The following is a 19,947-nucleotide window of genomic DNA, read 5'->3' on the forward strand; positions in this document are numbered from 1 at the left end:
CCAAAAGCACTTATCTATGTGTCAGTCATTAAGTGGACCTTCCCAAAAACTGCGTTGGTCAGGGCATCTGTGATGTTAAGGGACACATGCTGGTGTAAGGCGGTGACGGCACACCGGGAAAAATAGTGGCGGCTGGGGACTGAGCAATGAGGGACGGCCGTCGCCGTCAGGCTGCGGAAAACCTCAGTGTCCACAAGCCTAAATGGCAACATTTCCAGGGCCAACAATTTGGAAAGATGCGCATTTAGTGCTATGGCCTGTGGGTGGATGGCTGGGTATTTGCACTTTCGTTCAAAGGCCTGGGGTATAGACATCTGTACGCTGCACTGGGACACAGAACTAGATGTGCTAGCTGATGGTGCTTGCGAAGGTCCAGGTGCAGGGCGGGAGGCATCCGGGCCTGCGTCTTGGACAGTGGAAGAGGAGGCAGTGGTGTGATCTGCAGAAACTGATTGTGGACCCAGGCGTTCGGCCCACCTATTAGGGTGCTTTGATACCATGTGGCGGATCATGCTGGTGGTGGTGAGGTTGCTAGTGTTCACACCCCTGCTCATTTTGGTACGGCACAGGTTGCAAATGACAATTCTTTTATCATCCGCACTTTCCTCAAAAAAGCTCCAGACTGCGGAACACCTAGCCCTTGGCAAGGGAGATTGCCGCAAGGGTGTGCTCTGGGGAACAGTTGCGGGCCTGTTTGGTGTGACCCGCCTTCTCCCTTTTGCCACCCCACTGCCTCTTCCAGCCTGTTGCAGTGCTGTGGATCCCTCCCCCTCTGTACTGCTGTCCTTGCTTGGCTTGTCACCTTCCCAGGTTGGGTCAGTGATTTCATCATCCACCACCTCCTCTTCCACTTCCTGACTCTGGTCATCCTCCTGACTTGTTGATCTAACAAGAACCTCACTTATTGACAACTGTGTCTCATCCTCATCATCAACCTCTTGAGACACTAATTGCCGTTGACTTATTGGCAACTGTGTCTCATCATCATCATCATCCACTTCGTGAAACACTAATTGCCGTTTCCCACTGCCATCTTCTACTGACTGTGGATGCTTAAGAGTTTGGGAATCAGTGCACAAGATCTTCTCATGTCCCTCTTCAAGCGGGCTTGGCGAAAGGCCCAAATCAAGGAACGGCGAAGAAGAGCTCCTCGGAATATCCGAGTGTGGGATCACTCTATGGTGGGACTCTCCATCATTCTTATTAATGTGTTTTTATTATACTCTCCATCATTCTTATTAATGTGTTTTTATTATAAAGAGAATGCTATGTTCAGTCTTTTAACCTTCCATGTCCTGTGTGTCATGTGATACCTTAATCCTTCGGGATTGGCTCAACAGAGGCTTATAGGACATGGAGTCTGTGTAACATGTATCATGAGTAAGGACAGACATGTGATGGTTTGAAACGCGTAGATCGTTACTATGTGTATGTTGGAGTTCTTAGGCCGCAAGAAATAAAGGATCGTTCGTCTAATAGCGCAAATAAATTAGACTGAATGTCACTGATATTTAGGATGCACAAACGTTATACAGGAGATGTAGCGCAGGTAATGTCGCTGTCACCAGCAGCAAAAAAATTACACTGAATGTCACTGATATTTAGGATGCGCTAACGTTATACAGGAGATGTAGCGCAGGTAATGTCGCCGTCACCAGCGGCCAAACAATTGCGCTGAATTTCACAGCGCAAATGTAACACAACAGATGTAGCAGAGGTTGTGTCACTGTCAGCAGCAGCCAAACAATTGCACGCAATTTAGGGCAGGTTGCGCTAATAATATATATGACAGCCAGATAAAACAATAGTCCTTAAAAGGACTTGTGGGTCTCCAACACCTTTCACCAGTAAACCCTGCCTAAAAAAATATATATTCCTGTCCCTACACTATCTGTCCCTTCTGCTGCAGATCTCCCTGACTAAGGCCCCATGCACACGGCCGTTGTTCACAGCCGTGTGCGGGCCGTGGAACCGCGGCCTGGATCCCTCCTGAGAGCAGGAGCGCACGGCGTCACTGGTTGCTATGACGCCGTGCGCTCCCTGCTGCCGCCGCAATACAGTAATATACTGGTATGATCTATACCAGTGTATTACTGTACTGTGCCGGCAGCAGGGAGCGCACGGCGTCATAGCAACCAGTGACGCCGTGCGCTCCTGCTCTCAGGAGGGATCCAGGCCGCGGTTCCACGGCCCGCACACGGCTGTGAAACACGGCCGTGTGCATGGGGCCTTAGACTGAGCCGAACCACGTCATCGGGTGCTATATAGCACCCGATGACTTGTCCCAGCCAGCCAATCACTGTAATGTCAGTAACCAACATTGCTACGGCATTACAGCGAGTGCCAGTACCTCCGCGCACGTTTATTGGCTGCGTAGCAGCCAATCATGTGGGGAGGAGACTCAAGCATCGCGCTTGAGCACACGCGGTGTTCGGCCAAGCATCGCGATGCTCAAGTAAAAAAGTGTTCGGCCGAGCATGCTCACCCAACACTAGACAAAACCTGTAAAACTGTGGCGGTATTGTGTTTTTTTCTAATTCCACCCTATTTGGAATTTTTCCCCACTTTATTATATGCCATAATAAATGGTGGCATTAGAAAGTACATACTGTAACATATACAAAACAAGCCTTCATACAGCTAGCTATGTGAATGGAGAAATAAAAAAGTTATGGCTCTGTGAAGACAGGGAAGAAGCATGAAAAAGCAAAAATGAAAAAAACTCCTATATCCAAGGGGATAGATCCTAGAAAACCTTCTAAAGTCTTCATGTCTGGTAGCCTACTAGGGCATTGAGGGGGTTAATATAGAAATCCCAAGTGGTATAGTTGATGACAAATAGTCCCTCAGCAGTGGAAGGTTTACAGCCACATACCTGTTGTCTACTGGTTACTCATCTCTAAAGATATCAGCTTGTCCTGGCTGTAACAGGAGGCTGAACCTAATGGTTCCTCCCTAATCATACAGATGATCGCAGGGAGGGGATAGAGAGAGGACTATGCAGCTACTGTATGGCTGCACAGTTCTCTCTATGATTGAACAGAGAAATCAGGATTGCTGTGCCTAATCATCCTGTAGAAAAAAGGAAATGTATTCCATATTCAAATGAGCAGTTAAGTGCACCAAGGGCAGGCCCAAGCCTTTGTGTGCACCCTTGCATCTTCTACCAGGCCCTCTTCTTCATTGAGAGGACCAGGTGAGATAATGATGTCTGAACCTCTCTCCGTCATTTAAGAATGAGAGGGATGGGCTGGCAGAGGATGCAGGAGAAGCAAAGGTGCACAGAGTGACTTGGGCCCGAACGCTGCACCAAACGGTTTATTTGAATGGAATAATGGATTGCTAAGGCAAAAGATATTACATTCAGCTGTGCCTGGTTTATCAGTGAAGCTCCTGGTGAAAAACTCCACTAAGGCCTTAATTAGAAATAGAAAAAAAAATGACCCCTTATAGGGCTTTTTTTTTGTTGCAGGGAAGGTGTATTTTTCACGAGCAAAACAGATTATAAGCGATGCAAACACAAACTGAATTTCTCTCATCATTATATAACAAAAAATACTGTAGATACGACAGTGTAGTGAATGGGGAAGGGTCACAGCTGCCAATCACATAATACAGGTAAAAATTGTGAGATTAAGGATACATTTACACATTTTTGCAAAAAACTGCAGTATGCCTGATGGAGTGCAGCGGTTCCTGCAGATTTTCTCCACCAAAATCGCTGGCGACCTCTAGTGGTCATCGTGGTAATAACACTCAGAAAGCAGAATGAACTTTATTAAATACTTTCTCAAGCTCCATTAGACTCATGAAACTATTCTCACCACACCCTAACCTAGCCCCTATAATAACTATGTTCCTCTATTGTCCCCATGCCTCCTCTACATTGTCTTTGAAAGAGAGTAATCCAGTTTCTGATCATCTGTACAGTACAAATCACTGTAAATCTGCAGCACATGTCCTATGATACTTTATCCAGGTATCACATTGAGATCACATCCATCAGAATCCTAAGGGCTCATGCACACAACTGTATTTTGCATCTCTATCCGATCCAAATTTTTGGCGAATTGTACACGGACCAATTCACTTCTATGGGTCCCCCCCAAAAAGCAGACAGATGTTGCCCATTTGCTATCCGTTCATGTACAGTCAGGTCCATAAATATTGGGACATGGACACAATTCTAACATTTTGGCTCTATACACCACCACAATGGATGTGAAATTAAACAAACAAGATGTGCTTTACCTGCAGACTGTCAGCTTTAATTTGAGGGGATTTACATCCAAATCAGGTGAACGGTGCAGGAATTACAACAGTTTGCATATGTGCCTCCCACTTGTTAAGGAACCAAAAGTAATGGGACAATTGGCTTCTCAGCTGCTCCATGGCCGGGTGTGTGTTATTTCCTCATTATCCCAATTACAATGAGCAGATAAAAGGTCCAGAGGTCATTTCCAGTCTGCTATTTGCATCTGGAATCTGTTGATGTCAACTCTCAAGATGAGATCCAAAGAGCTGTCACTATCAGTGAAGCCATCATTAGGCTGAAAAAACACAACAAACCCATCAGAGAGATAGCAAAAACATTAGGCGCGGCCAAAACAACTGTTTGGAATATTCTTAAAAAGAAGGAACGCACCGGTGATCTCAGCAACACCAAAAGACCCGGAAGACTACGGAAAATAACTATGGCGGATGACCGAAGAATTCTTTCCCTGGTGAAGAAAACACCCTTCACAACAGTTGGCCAGATCAAGAACACTCTCCAGGAGGTAGGTGTATGTGTGTCAAAGTCAACAATCAGGAGAAGACTTCACCAGAGTGAATACAGAGGGTTCACCACAAGATGGAAACCATCGGTGAGCCTCAAAAACAGGAAGGCCAGATTACAGTTTGCCAAACGACATCTAAAAAAGCCTTCACAGTTCTGGAACAACATCCTATGGACAGATGAGACCAAGATCAACTTGTACCAGAGTGATGGGAAGAGAAGAGTATGGAGAAGGAACTGCTCATGATCCTAAGCATACCACCTCATCAGTGAAGCATGGTGGTGGTAGTGTCATGACGTGGGCATGTATGGCTGCCAATGGAACTGGTTCTCTTGTATTTATTGATGCTGTGACTGCTGACAGAAGCAGCAGGATGAATTCTGAAGTGTTTCGGGCAATATTATCTGCTCATATTCAGCCAAATGCTTCAGAACTCATTGGACGGCGCTTCACAGTGCAGATGGACAATGACCCAAAGCATACTGCAAAAGCAACCAAAGAGTTTTATAAGGGAAAGAAGTGGAATGTTATGCAATGGCCAAGTCACTCACCGGACCTGAATCCGATTGAGCTGCATTTCACTTGCTGAAGACAAAACTGAAGGGAAAATGCCCCAAGAACAAGCAGGAACTGAAGACAGTTGCAGTAGAGGCCGGGCAGAGCATCACCAGGGATGAGACCCAGCGTCTGGTGATGTCTATGCGTTCCAGACTTCAGGCTGTAATTGACTGCAAAGGATTTGCAACCAAGTCTTAAAAAGTGAAAGTTTGATTTATGATTATTATTCTGTGCCATTACTTTTGGTCCCTGAACAAGTGGGAGGCACATATGCAAACTGTTGTAATTCCTGCACCGTTCACCTGATTTGGATGTAAATGCCCTCAAATTAAAGCTGACAGTCTGCAGGTAAAGCTGACAGTCTGCAGGTAAAGCACATCTTGTTTGTTTCATTTCAAATCCATTGTGGTGGTGTATAGAGCCAACAATGTTACAATTGTGTCGACGTCCCAATATTTATGAACCCGACTATGTCCTATTCTTGTTCATACTGCAGTCAAGGATAGTCATTTCTAGTGATGGGAGTGAGAAAAATGATAACAATGAGCCATCTGTATTCTCTAGGTCTAAAAGAGGACCTGTCCCCTCTGCCGTAATAACTACTTGCATTCCCCATGTAATAATTCTGGAGCAACAATTTTTATGACTATGTTATGCTTCTCCTCTATTATTCATGCTAGACGTTTATGAATGCATGGCCAGCAGTCTGCAGTAAAGGCCCATCTGAGTGTTACCAGTTGGAGGGGGGGGGGGGGGGGTGTCCCTGCACAGTCTGACATTATCCAATCAGTGCTGCCAGTGTCAGACTGTGCAGGGACACCCCCCAACTGGTAACACCCATCTGGACCTTTGTTGCAGACAATGCATTCATACACAACATGGCATTATATGAATAGATGCCCCAGAATTGATATTACATTGGGAATGCAAGTAGTTATTAAAACAGACGTGTCATGGTGACCTATAGGTATCTTTGTTTTATTGCTACTATGTTTAAATAATCATTGTAATGAAACCGTTACACCGGGGCTAATCGTTCTGCAGAAACCGTTCTAAGAAACAACTCAATCTCTTCTTCCCCTCTAAATAAATGTTGGATATTTAACTGAATTTTGACACTACCACATAAAATTGTCCTGAGAATGCCAGTTCTTATCACGGTTTCCAAGGCGGGTGGCTGAATACGTGGCAATGCAAGCTCCAGCAGAAATCTGAGAGTCAACGCTAGATACACAGTTTCCATATATCCAAGCCCATGGACCTCCAGAAATAGCTTGCTACCCTCTGGAATTCTGCTGCAGATTCTACGTCAAATACGAGTCAGCATTTTTCATCCTCAGATCTGACCTGTTCCTTAGGCAACTGACTACAGCAGAAGCCCTCTCCCACCACTATGTCCACAATCGTACCCCAGACCTACCTGATCAGGCATATGCCAGTAGAGGTTCCTGCAAACCACAGATCCACAAAATATGGATACCAACAGTGTGTATCCATTATATGGGACATGTTCTATAATTTGCACTTTTTGAAGCCCCATATAAATGAATGGGTATGCAAAAAATACAAATCGAACCCAAAATAAGGTCATGTGCAGGCCTAAAAATTGAAGCAATCCAAAGGAAATGAAAAGGTTATTCCTAGCTCTACCTTTCATGGCGGTGATGGGAAATAACACTCCTAAGAGGCGAGCAGTGCTATCGTGTCCGAAACATCCATACATGTGAATAGAGGCGCCACTGTTTCCATACTCTCTAACCCATGTACCTCCTCAGATAGCTTTTGGTTTTCCTACTTGGAAACAGGCAGAGTCGTCATCTTGGCGTCCTTGTGAGAAGAGTCACAAAATGAAGACCTGATGAGATAATCAAGTCTTCTTTTATTTGATTGACAGCTCATCATATCGCCTGATGCACATCAAGTCCCACACAGTCACAGCGGTATCCCCCTCTGGGGCAAAACACCAGAGGAGACAGGAGAATAAAGCCGAATACACACGGCTGTGAGCGTTCTGTGGTAACCCGGCCTGGATTCCTGCCGAGAGCAGGAGCGCACGCAGTCATTGGTTGCTATGCCGCCACTGCACTACAGTAATACACTCGTATAGAAAATACCAGTGTATTACTGTAGTGCAATGGCGGAATAGCAACCAATGACTGCGTGCGCTCCTGCTCTCGGCAGGAATCCAGGCCGGGTTACTGCGGACCGCTCACAGCCGTGGGCATTTGGCTTAAGACGGAAGTCAGTTAGACCGAGCTGCAATACTAATCACTGCCACTATATGATGTACGGCACTGTCCTTCGAAAGCTGCCAGAAGCCCAGAGCGTGCACGAGAGCTCTGGTGAGCGCGGGAGCACCGGGCTAATCCCTTTAACACAGTGTTTCCCAACCAGTGTGCCTCCAGCTGTTGCAAAACTACCACTCCTAGCATGCTGGGAGTTGTAGTTTTGCAACAGCTGGAGGCACACTGGTTGGGAAACACTGCTTTAACACCTTCCTGACGCAGTAAATTTTTATTTTTTGATGGCCTTCCAGAAGGCATAACTTTATTTTTCTGTTTACACAGCAGTATGAGGTTTTTACTTTTTTAGGAAAGTTTTTCCTTTCTATATTTTATTAAAATTTATAATTTTTCTTGTGTTTAAGTACTTTTGAAAAAAAGAATAAAACTTAAAAAGTAAATTCTTAGCATTGCCATATTCTTACTCTGGAGAACTTACAGTATATATTTTTTTACAGGGCAATCTGTCCTGAGGTGTATAGGACTTAAATTGTTTTGGGCAAGTAAGAGACCATTTATTTATTCAAACTATTTTTTACATTAATTTTTAGCCCCCGTTGGGGGCTTTAAAATGCAAGCACCTGATCACTTCCTCCATTGCATCCCTATATTCCTCTCAGCTCACAGCTTGACAGAGGTTTCACAGTGGTAGGGCTACAAGACGTTAGGCTGCCATAGACACTGAACAGCTCCCGGGACCTCATTGTAGAAATGCCGTTTGGGCACCAGGAAAGTAGCACTCCCAGCAACTGACCACTCAGATGGTGTGATCACAAATGACCAAGGCATCTAAGGTGTTAAAGGTTTGTGATGGACATTATCGCCAATCACTGACCGCCACAGGGTATCTGCTGCGAAAACAAGCTCCTAAGTAAAAATCACCTCCGGAATGAGCACCATCTTTAAAGACCCAACACCTAGAACATATACACCCAATGTTGGGAAGGGGTTATAGATGATTTCCGAGGTACTTGATTTGCATGTGACGAGCCTACATCAAGTCACACATCAAAAACATTAATTCTTTATTGCATAGAACAGATTTATAAACTTTTACAAAATGACTGCATCTGAAAAATAGAGTTCTCTATGTACCTGCTATGGGCAATACTAGATGAAACCTCGACCTCGGAGGTTTTAGGATAATTTTAAACATATTTACCGTATAAGGTAAACAGTGAGAACATCACCTACCACCTCAGAATCACAGGCACCTTCATACAATTTTGTAAAACAAAGATTTGTAAAAACTATGAGAAAAACCTGATTTACAGTTGTTTGGAAAAAATAAGCCACAAAAAATTGCTTGTTTTTTTTTTTTAGTGAGCAAAAAATGCCCCAAAAAAAAAAATTGGACAATCCCTTTACCAAAAGCAGTGGGAATAGTTATCAGCGGGAGTGCCATGTGACGGACCATCTGATATTGATGACCTATCCCGAGGAGAGCCCCTTTAACAAAAATACCAGTAGCAAAAAAAGTTTTTTTTTTTTTAAAGATTACATTTGCTTGTGTCCTGCTATTTTTAGACTGTCAGTTTGAATCTGGAACTGAAGTTTTTGATGCAAAAAAGCAATGAAAACCGCATGGGCAAAAAAAAACACCACCAAAAACTACAGTTATTTCTGTACCAGGGAGGAACCAAAACAATTGCAGTCACTTTTTTTTATATAAACAGTTACCATATTGCTTTCTCTACAAAGATGGAGCTCATCACCAGGACAGGTGCAGTCTGGTTAGTAGGTCCTAACACTGATTTTCTAAAACTGGTCAAAACTAAAAGGAAAACAAGACCAAGGAACTTCATAAATCGTTTGATTTCCCCCCCCCCCCCCCCCTTCCCTTACCGTAGGATATATAGGTCTTGAAAAACGTAATTAAGAAGAACATACAAAAACCACGGTAGAACTTTAAAATTCAAGTAGAAAAATAAACTAAATCGATAAAAGGCACAGTCACAACTCATGTCAAGAAGTCCTCACTATGCGAGCAGCACGTCAACGACAAGGAGCAATTTAACAGGGTTTTTCCCAAGCCATCCATCAAGACCGGTCATGTAAAGTCAAAACGGTGGTGGGCCGGCACTTCAACGATGCCGGCCACTGTTAGTACCAGAACTCATAAGGTCAAAGTGGTCCCAGCTGATGGGTCTTCACTGCTTTCATTTTTTAGAAGCTCTAATTTTGGGAACCCATGTTGAAAAAAAAAATAATATCTCATTTTCAGACCCCAAAGTCCAGTATGGGATAACCCCCAGGAACCAGCTGGCCAACACAAAGATTTGCTTAGGACTTCGGGCTGTGAAAATTATTTAACAAAAAAAAAAAATCAAGACTGGCCCTTGAGGGTCTTGGGCTGTATGTTCTTCTGGGTCCAACCACACGTGGCCTTCTAAGAGGCTCAGTAAAGTTTCATCATTTTCTAATTTTTTTGTTGGCTGGCTTTACAGGGGTTAATTCTGCCTCTTCACTATCATCTTCATCATCGTCTTCTTCATCGTCCTCCTCCTCATCAGAATCCAAGTCCGTGGGTGCTGAAACGCATCATCAGAAATGTGATTTAGAACAGGTTTAAATTTCTAGATGCCACACTTCCTCTACAGATCAAATCTTGAAATACTGCAGTTCTCACTTGTGCAGACACAACAGGCTGACCGTTCCTGTTTCCTGCAGCTCACTTGTCAGCTTTGCTGTACAGACTGAGACAGCATGAGTAGAGTCTTCTCATCATTAGAAGATGGGGAGTTATTGACAGCTCTACTGCAGTGCTGTAGAAGGTAGAACAGTAACACTGTGCACACGGACAATCCTCTGTACACAGCCCCACTGTCTCTTCCCAGTCACAGAGCTGTATTCCACCCCCTGAAGACTCTAGTGGTCTACTGTTCCGATATGCAGCTGACCCTCCGATGGACTGAGACAGACTGTCACAATATTTAGCATGCAGAGTGCTGTAAATAAATGCACACACTATTGATAATGGCATGTCGGCAGCTGTCTGGTGAATGCTGGGAGTTGTAGTTTCCAATGATCTAGATACCTACAGGTTGGAGGCTGCTGATCTAGATCAAACTGCTTAAAAAGGATCTGCAGGTGGAACTGCTCTTACCAATTAGGACTTGTCCAGAGAGCTGAATAGGACCGGAACCGGACTTCAGGCGGAATGTGACTGGAGGCTGAATTACAAAGCTTTCCAGGTTAACCTGCACCAGAAAGAGAAAGTATACAATACATCAAAGCCTTCAGAAATAATGTACAGGACATCATGGAATGCAGATCACCAAAGCAAACTGAGCAGACACTGAAGCAGAGAATGACAGCAGAATAGCGAGTGCAGCTCTGGAGTATAATACAGGATGTAACTCAGGATCAGTAATGTATGCACACAGTGACTCCATCAGCAGAATAGTGAGTACAGCTCTGGAGTATAATACAAGATGTAACTCAGGATCAGTACTGGATAAGTAATGTATGTACACAGTGACTGCACCAGCAGAATAGTGAGTGCAGCTCTGGAGTATAATACAGGATGTAACTCAGGATCAGTAATGTATGCACACAGTGACTCCATCAGCAGAATAGTGAGTGAAGCTCTGGGGTATAATACAGGATGTAACTCAGGATCAGTACTGGATAAGTAATGTATGTACACAGTGACTGCACCAGCAGAATAGTGAGTGCAGCTCTGGAGTATAATACAGGATGTAACTGAGGATCAGTACAGGATAAGTAATGTATGTACAATGACCTCACCAGCAGAATAGTGAGTGCAGCTCTGGAGTATAATACAGGATATATCAGTGTACACATACCATAGTCTGACAGGACAGCTTAAGAGTAGCGATTGGCACCGTGATGTCCTCATCATTATGATTACGAGCCGTCACTTCCACCACATTATACTCATCTTTGGCGCCTTCACCGAGGCTGATCTATGGGAGACAACATAAAATTTACACCGGCCCCTTCACAGGTATCATGTATAACAAGAGGCAGTGCTATTTTTTGCATAGACTTAAAAATCTGGCCGGTCTTGGCATTGGGGTTTATACACACAGCTGTGTTTTGCAGTCCACAAATCGCAGATGCGCAAAATATGAATACCCGTCGAGTGCATGCTGACTTTTTTTTATTTATTCCTGCAGAAATGTCCTTTGTAAAAAAATAAAAATAAAAATTTTTGTCGAGCCACAGAACAGACTTACGGACGTGCTGTTGCAGAGTTACTAGCTGCGTGCTAATTCTAATTGCACAGCAGCGGGAGAGAGGAGCCCGTCCGCGACAGCAGGGCCCCCCACAAAAGGCGTGAGGTTTTTACTATCTGCCCTCTCCAGTTATATATACACTCACCACTCAGTCACTTGGGGGGGGGGGGGGAAGAGACCAATCAGATTCCACCTTTTAATTTTTAAAGCTCCTTTAGAAAATGAAAAGGTGGAATCTGATTGGTTGCAATGGGCTGTATACACATATAGGAAGAGGCAATGCCGCCCCTTCCTGCTCTGATCCATGTGATCGCCGGGGTCAAATGTCACATGACCTGCAGAGGGGCCCCGGGGTCAATGGCAGCACCAGTCACAGGGAGAAATCAGAAACAAAGAAAATGTAATAAAGTCAAAACACCTCAAAGGTTTGCATGACCCTATGGGGGGGGGAGGGGGGGTATTTTAGCTGCACTTCATGCGAGTTATAAAATATTGTAAAATAAAGCTCCACGTATCACAGATAAAAGGCGCAAAAATTATTTTCATAACCAGAGAAAAACAGTTAATCAACAAACTAGTTAAAGGGAGTCTGTCACCACATTTTAGCATGTTAGACCATTAAAATAGGGTTATGTGATCCAGCCAGAACATAAAAACGGTACCTTTGTGGTAGAAAACGGACTTTTCTTTTTGCCGAAAATGAAGTTATAAGGTTATGTTCTGAGCCCTCAAGTGCCCAGGGCGGTCTCTCAATCCCCGGAGCCCCAGGCAGGCACCTCCTAAACGGCTGATAACTCCGCCCTCCGTGCGCCTCTGCCCGCCCGTTTACTCCCCTCCCCTGTCCCTTTCCACTGCGGCTGTGCGGTACAAATCGTAGCGGGCACATGCGCAGTAGGTATTGCGATGCCCTGCCAGGAGCGGGCATCGCATTGCGCATGCGCCCGCTACGATTTGGACCGCACAGCCGCAGTGGAAAGGGACAGGGGAGGGGAGTAAACGGGCGGGCAGAGGCGCACGGAGGGCGGAGTTATCAGCCGTTTAGGAGGTGCCTGTCTGGGGCTCCGAGGATTGAGAGACCGCCCTGGGCACTTGAGAGGGCTCCGAAAATAATCTTATAACTTCATTTTCGGCAAAAAGAAAAGTCCGTTTTCTACCACAAAGGTACAGTTTTTATGTTCTGGTTGGATCACATAACCCTATTTTAACGGTCTAACATACTAAAATGTGGTGACAGACTCCCTTTAAAGGGGTTGTTAGGGTGTTTTATACTGATGACTATGGGGGCATTTACACGACCGCGCCGTGTTTTGCGGTCCACAAATCGCAGATCTGCAAAACATGGATTCCCCCCCCCCCCGTGTTTGTTCTGCAATTCGTGGAACGCAATGGGCGGCCCATTAAAGAAATGACTACTCTTGTCCGTTTTTGCAGACAAGAATAGGACATGCTCATCTGGAACACTGCGTGCTGTCCGCATCTTTTGTGGCCCTATTGAAATGAATGTGTCCGCACCCGTTCAGCAAAATTGCTTAACGGATGCGGACTCATTCGTACAGTCGTGTGAATGACCCCCTATTGTCAGGATCAACATCTGACTGGCGAGGGTCTGACTACTCACACCCTCGCCGATCAGCTGTTCGAAGAGGCCGGGGCGATCTGGCGAGGCTTCTTGCTAGGGCATCATTTTTTATCAGTCACATGACCTAGGTGCGCTGAACGGCCTGGGCTGAAATACCATGATCAGCCACTACACAATGGACGGCGCTTTGCTTGGTCAGCTGCGAGAAGGCCGCAGCGCTCACAGGAGCACCGCGGCCTCCGCAAATAGCAGATCAGCGGGAGTCAGACCCCAGTATAAGGCTCCGTTGGAGGGCAGACACTTACCGTACACAGGGACAGGCTGAAGTCATCGTCCTCCTCTTCATCCACCTTGAAGGTGTAGTGGTTGGTCTTGGAGGACAGTTCACAGCCTGGTATATGGAGGAGAAACAGGACAGGGGTGAGACCTGCAGCCATCAGAGCCCCGGAGCCGCCACACCCGGGGTCACCCAGCTTTCCTAGTCGCAGATAACTACATAAATCCTTCTCAGGAGGTCACCCCAATTATTGTCTCCCAGCATACCAGGCCGTGGACTGTTTTATGTATTACTGTTTTTTGTATTAGAGCCCAATACAAAAAACAGTCCACGGCCTGGAATGCTGGGAGTTGTAGTACCCCAACATCAGGCACACTGATTCTTCTACAAAGCCCCCCCAGTACAGTCACTAGCAGTAACTATACATAATGCTGGGAGTTGTAGTACCCCAACTGCATGCACACTTCTTTATACACCCCCCAGTACATTCATTAGCAGTAACTGCATATAATGCTGGGGGTTGTAGTATCCCCAACTGCATGCACAACTGCTTTATCCACAGCCAGTACATTCATTAGCAGTAACTGCATATGAGGCTGGGGGTTGTAGTCCCGCGCCTCCAGTAATTACCGAACAGGTAGCTGTCCATAGCGGTGCCGAGTCCGTCGTCCGTCAGTTCACTCAGATAAGAAGTCATGTGGGATCCCGGAGAGCGGCGCTACACGTGGGTCACTCCAGAGCATGGACAGGACCGGAAGGGGAGGGGCTACTGAGAGACGTCACTGAACGGCAGCGTCCTCCCCTTCACGCGGGCTCCGCGTGCGAAGGGGAGGGGCGTAGCGTCCCTGCATCTCATCACACCCGTGTGCGCTAACCAACCCTGCGCCCCGCTGATAGGCTCTGGCTGAGAGAGGGGGGTGGCTAGAGGTATGACGTCGCTGCATCTCATTAGACGCCTATCATTGCAGTTCAGGGCATGTAAGCCCCGCCCCCTGGAACGCCCCCCAAATAATCCACTTTGGACCGCCCACATGTTTAAGCCCTGCCCATTTTCGGCAAAAAGAAAAAATGCAGGGGCTTTGTAAACTGGTGACGGTCACTACATATTGGGGACTGTTGGCCACTCCTTACAGGCTGAAGTGGGAAAGAGGAGGAGCTAGTGGGGTGACGTCACTGGCTGGTGAGGAGACAAGGAGGTGCTATGACAATTCCAAAGCCACACCCATTTGTGTTTGACATAGTGTTAAAAAGGGGCCTTGAGTCTGGACCGAACATATTCATGTCAGATGGAAGGACTTTGTAATGAGCCCCCTGGGGTTGTCAAAAATACTAAAAACGTTTACACGGATAAAAAAAAAAAAGAAGAAAGGGTGCAGTTTGGGGGCGTGGCTTCACAGGTGTTATTGGACGTCGGTGGTTTGATCGTATTTTGAGCTTTGCAGCATTTAATATAAAATGCTACGCTGTCCTCGCGTGTGAACAGGCGTAATGAATGAGCAAATAAACACGGAACCGAGAAAAAGCCCAAAACCCTCCCCCTGAACGGTGCCGCCCTATGTACCCTTCCCCTGGAGTTACACAGGGACAGGAGGGCCCATACGTCTCCTCCCTCACTGATCCCCCTTCTGCTCCTCCATGCTGGTCTGCTGATGGGGATCATCCTGGGATATCTCAGGCGGTGTAGCAGCTAGAGACATGGACCAGGGCCTTATTTTTTAAAGCTAAGGATCTAGGATTTAATACAAGACCAGTTTCTGCCATAAAGCCAGAGATATGACTCTTAGAAATTGGGTCAGGAGTGAGATCTGCAGAGGGGATCTAGCTCAGTGATGCCCAACCTGCGGCCCGCGCAGTAACAGGACTTTATCAGCACAGGGCGCGCTGCCAACGGCACAGGCAGCAAATCGATACTGCCTGTGCCTGCAATCTCTCCGCCCAGCGCCGCCTCCTCGCTAATTTATTCACTTGCCTCTGTGAAATTGACGAGAAGCGCCGTAATCTCGCACAGGCGCACTGGCAGAGGCATCAAAGTGCGCATGCACCGTCTTCCTGGCCTCTGCCAGTGCGCCTGTGCGAGATTACAGCGCTTCTCTTCAATTTGACAGAGGCAAGTGCAGTGAATAAATTAGCTAGGAAGCGGCGCTGGATGGGGGGATATCTGTGGAGGACACTGAGGGGGGGATCTGTGGAGGACACTGAGGGGGGTATCTGTGGAGGACACTGAGGGGGATATCTGTGGATGACACTGAGGGGGGATCTGTGGATGACACTGAGGGGGATATCTGTGGATGACACTGAGGGGGATATCTGTGGATGACACTGAGGGGGGATCTGTGGATGACACTGAGGGGGGATCTGTGGATGACACTGAGGGGATATCTGTGGATGACACTGAGGGGGATATCTGTGGATGACACTGAGGGGGATATCTGTGGATGACACTGAGGGGGGATCTGTGGATGACACTGAGGGGGAATCTGTGGATGACACTGAGGGGGATATCTGTGGATGACACTGAGGGGGGATCTGTGGATGACACTGAGGGGGATATCTGTGGATGACACTGAGGGGATATCTGTGGATGACACTGAGGGGGGATCTGTGGATGACACTGAGGGGGATATCTGTGGATGACACTGAGGGGGGATATCTGTGGATGACACTGAGGGGGGGGATCTGTGGATGACACTGAGGGGAATCTGTGGATGACACTGAGGGGGATATCTGTGGATGACACTGAGGGGGATATCTGTGGATGACACTGAGGGGGATATCTGTGGATGACACTGAGGGGGATATCTGTGGATGACACTGAGGGGGATATCTGTGGATGACACTGAGGGGATATCTGTGGATGACACTGAGGGGGGATCTGTGGATGACACTGAGGGGGATATCTGTGGATGACACAGGGGGATATCTGTGGATGACACTGAGGGGGATATCTGTGGATGACACTGAGGGGGATATCTGTGGATGACACTGAGGGGGATATCTGTGGATGACACTGAGGGGGATATCTGTGGATGACACTGAGGGGATATCTGTGGATGACACTGAGGGGGGATATCTGTGGATGACACTGAGGGGGGGATCTGTGGATGACACTGAGGGGGATCTGTGGATGACACTGAGGGGGATCTGTGGATGACACTGAGGGGGATATCTGTGGATGACACTGAGGGGGATATCTGTGGATGACACTGAGGGGGATATCTGTGGATGACACTGAGGGGGATATCTGTGGATGACACTGAGGGGGATATCTGTGGATGACACTGAGGGGGATATCTGTGGATGACACTGAGGGGGATATCTGTGGATGACACTGAGGGGATATCTGTGGATGACACTGAGGGGGATATCTGTGGATGACACTGAGGGGATTATCTGTGGATGACACTGAGGGGGATATCTGTGGATGACACTGAGGGGGATATCTGTGGATGACACTGAGGGGATATCTGTGGATGACACTGAGGGGGCGATCTGTGGATGACACTGAGGGGGATATCTGTGGATGACACTGAGGGGAATATCTGTGGATGACACTGAGGGGGATATCTGTGGATGACACTGAGGGGGATATCTGTGAAAGACACTGAGGGGGATATCTGTGGATGACACTGAGGGGGGGATCTGTGGATGACACTGAGGGGGGATCTGTGGATGACACTGAGGGGGGGATATCTGTGGATGACACTGAGGGGGATCTGTGGATGAAACTGAGGGGGGATCTGTGGATGACACTGAGGGGGATATCTGTGGATGACACTGAGGGGGGGATATCTGTGGATGACACTGAGGGGGATATCTGAAAGACACTTAGGGGGATATCTGTGGATGACACTGAGGGGGGATATCTGTGGATGACTCTGGGGGGGATCTGTGGATGACACTGAGGGGGATATATGTGGATGACACTGAGGGTAATATCTGTGGATGACACTGAGGGGGATATCTGTGGATGACACTGAGGGGGGATATCTGTGAATGACACTGAGGGGGATATCTGTGGATGACACTGAGGGGGATATCTGTGGATGACACTGAGGGGGGATCTGTGGATGACACTGAGGGGGGGATCTGTGGATGACACTGAGGGGGGGATCTGTGGATGACATTGAGGGGATATCTGTGGATGACACTGAGGGGGATATTTGTGGATGACACTGAGGGGCGGATCTGTGGACGACACTGAAGGGGGATCTAGGAGGGGTGTGGGAGGTCCTGGAGGGTTGTTTGGGTGGGAGCTCTTGAAGGGGTGGGAGGTCCGATAGGTATGTGGGGGTGGGAGATCCGGGAGGGGGGGGGGCCATAATTGTTTTTGCTATGGGGCCCAGTCATTTCTAGCTATGCCCCTGATTGGTAAGATTGGGCGGGCACTGGAGCGATAGAGCGCCCCTGCTGTAGGAGAGAAAGGAGGAGGGGCCAGCTCCTGGTGGTGTCGGGCACACGGAGCAAGCATCGCGGTGGAGGATCTGACCGAAGCCTAAAGACCAGACATCAAGGTAGACCTGCAGAAGAAGGTGACAGCGCAGTATGTGATGTATACATGTGTGTAATGTATGTAGTGCAGTGTGTGATCATCACATACTGCACTACATACATTACACACATGTATACATCACATGCCCCCTCACAGTAGTTGTGCCCTCTCACAGTAATGATGCCAAGATATGTGCCCTCTTCACAGACGAAATGCTCACACATGCACCCTCATAGTAGTTATGCCCTGATATGTGCCCTCCTCACAGTAGTTATACCCAAATATGTGCCCCCTCACAGTAGTTATGCCTAGATATGTGCCCCCTCACAGTAGTTATGCCCAGATATGTGCCCCCTCACAGTAGTTATGCCCTCCTCACAGTAGTTATACCCTATGTGCCCCCTCACAGTAGTTATGTCCAGATATGTGACCCCTCACAGTAGTTATGCCCAGATATGTGCCCCTCACAGTAGTTATGCCCAGATATGTGCCCTCTTCACAGTAGTAATGCTCACACATGCCCCCTCACAGAGTTTGCATTTCTTTCTGGCAAAGCTACCTAGTCCGGCCCGCTAAATTTATGCCAAGTCTAGTGCGGCCCTCAGACGAAAAATGGTTGGGCACCACTGATCTAGCTCATAGCTCTAGCTGCTATACAGCCTGAGATATAGCCATTCGCAGCAAGGACGGATCTCACACCTACTGGAAATTGCTGCTGGTAAAAATGAAATGCCGACCTCCTGCTTGTAATAACGGCTATGTGACAAGCCTAATAATATAAAATAATTTTTTTTTATTTTAGGTGCAAAACAGTAACGATGCAGTTACATGACAAGAATCTGCAGAACTTATCATGTCCAATGCTTTCCTCTTAGCTATTCTTGGATGTTTTTAGCTGTGTTTTGGGTCATTATCCTGTGACTGAGACCAAGCTTTCTGACATTGGGCAGCACATTTTGGCTTCAGAATGCCTTGATAGTCTTGAGATTTCATTGTACCCTGCACAGATTCAAGACACCCTGTGCCAGATGCAGCCCCAAAACATAACCGAGCCTCCTCCATGTTTCACAGTAGGTACAATGCTCTTTTCTTTGTATGCTTCATTTTTGCATCTGTGAATGTAGAGCTGCTATAACTTCCCAAAAAGCTCCAATTTTGTCTCATCTGTCCAATGGACATTCTTCCAGAAGCTTTGTGGATTGTCAATATGCATATTGACACATTCCAGTCTCACTTTTTTATGATTTGCTTTCAACAGTGGTTTCCTCCTCTGTCATCTTCCATTAAAATGGTTTTCCAAGGGTTTACAACTGATGACCTATCCTCTTGCAGCCACGTCCAGGGAGGTTGGCTACAGTCCCATAGACCTTAAACTTCTAAGTAATACGTGCAACTGTAGTAACAGCAGGGGGCGTCGTCATGCTGGCCTGGTAGCATTTTTTTTTTTATTTGGTTATTCCACCCCCCCCCCCCCTTGTACTTGTTCCACTACTTGCGGGCTGCGCGGGCATGAGGTCAGTCACTTCATTGCGCAATCCCCGCCGCTGTAGGTCACAGGTCTCGTGGGATCACATGCCGCAGGACGGTATTGTGCACTGAAGTGACTGAACTCATGCCCACGCAGTAGCGGGGTGGGGGGATGATCTGTGGGGTTGCCCAGACGGCTAGGCCCTTCACAGTAGTTATTAACCCCTTTCAGCAGTCCCCCATTCACTGAAGGGGGGACTGCTGAAAGGGGTTACTAACTACTGCGAAGGGAGAACTGCTGAAAGGGGTTAATAA

General features: G+C 47.1%; 1 protein-coding gene across 1 annotated transcript; it reads right to left on the reverse strand.

The window, feature by feature from the left end:
- Positions 1-8,619: 8,619 nt before the first annotated feature.
- NPM3 (nucleophosmin/nucleoplasmin 3) lies at positions 8,620-14,461 on the reverse strand. The gene is made up of 5 exons (XM_044298001.1): positions 14,307-14,461; positions 13,705-13,790; positions 11,428-11,547; positions 10,725-10,818; positions 8,620-10,149 (listed from the first exon to the last, which is right to left on the reverse strand). The coding sequence occupies exons 1-5, from the start codon at positions 14,371-14,373 to the stop codon at positions 10,031-10,033; spliced, it is 486 nt and encodes a 161-aa protein (XP_044153936.1). The 5' UTR covers positions 14,374-14,461; the 3' UTR covers positions 8,620-10,030.
- Positions 14,462-19,947: the final 5,486 nt, after the last annotated feature.

Source organism: Bufo gargarizans, chromosome 6, assembly GCF_014858855.1.
Source record: "Bufo gargarizans isolate SCDJY-AF-19 chromosome 6, ASM1485885v1, whole genome shotgun sequence".
Classification (NCBI taxonomy): Eukaryota; Metazoa; Chordata; class Amphibia; order Anura; family Bufonidae; genus Bufo; species Bufo gargarizans.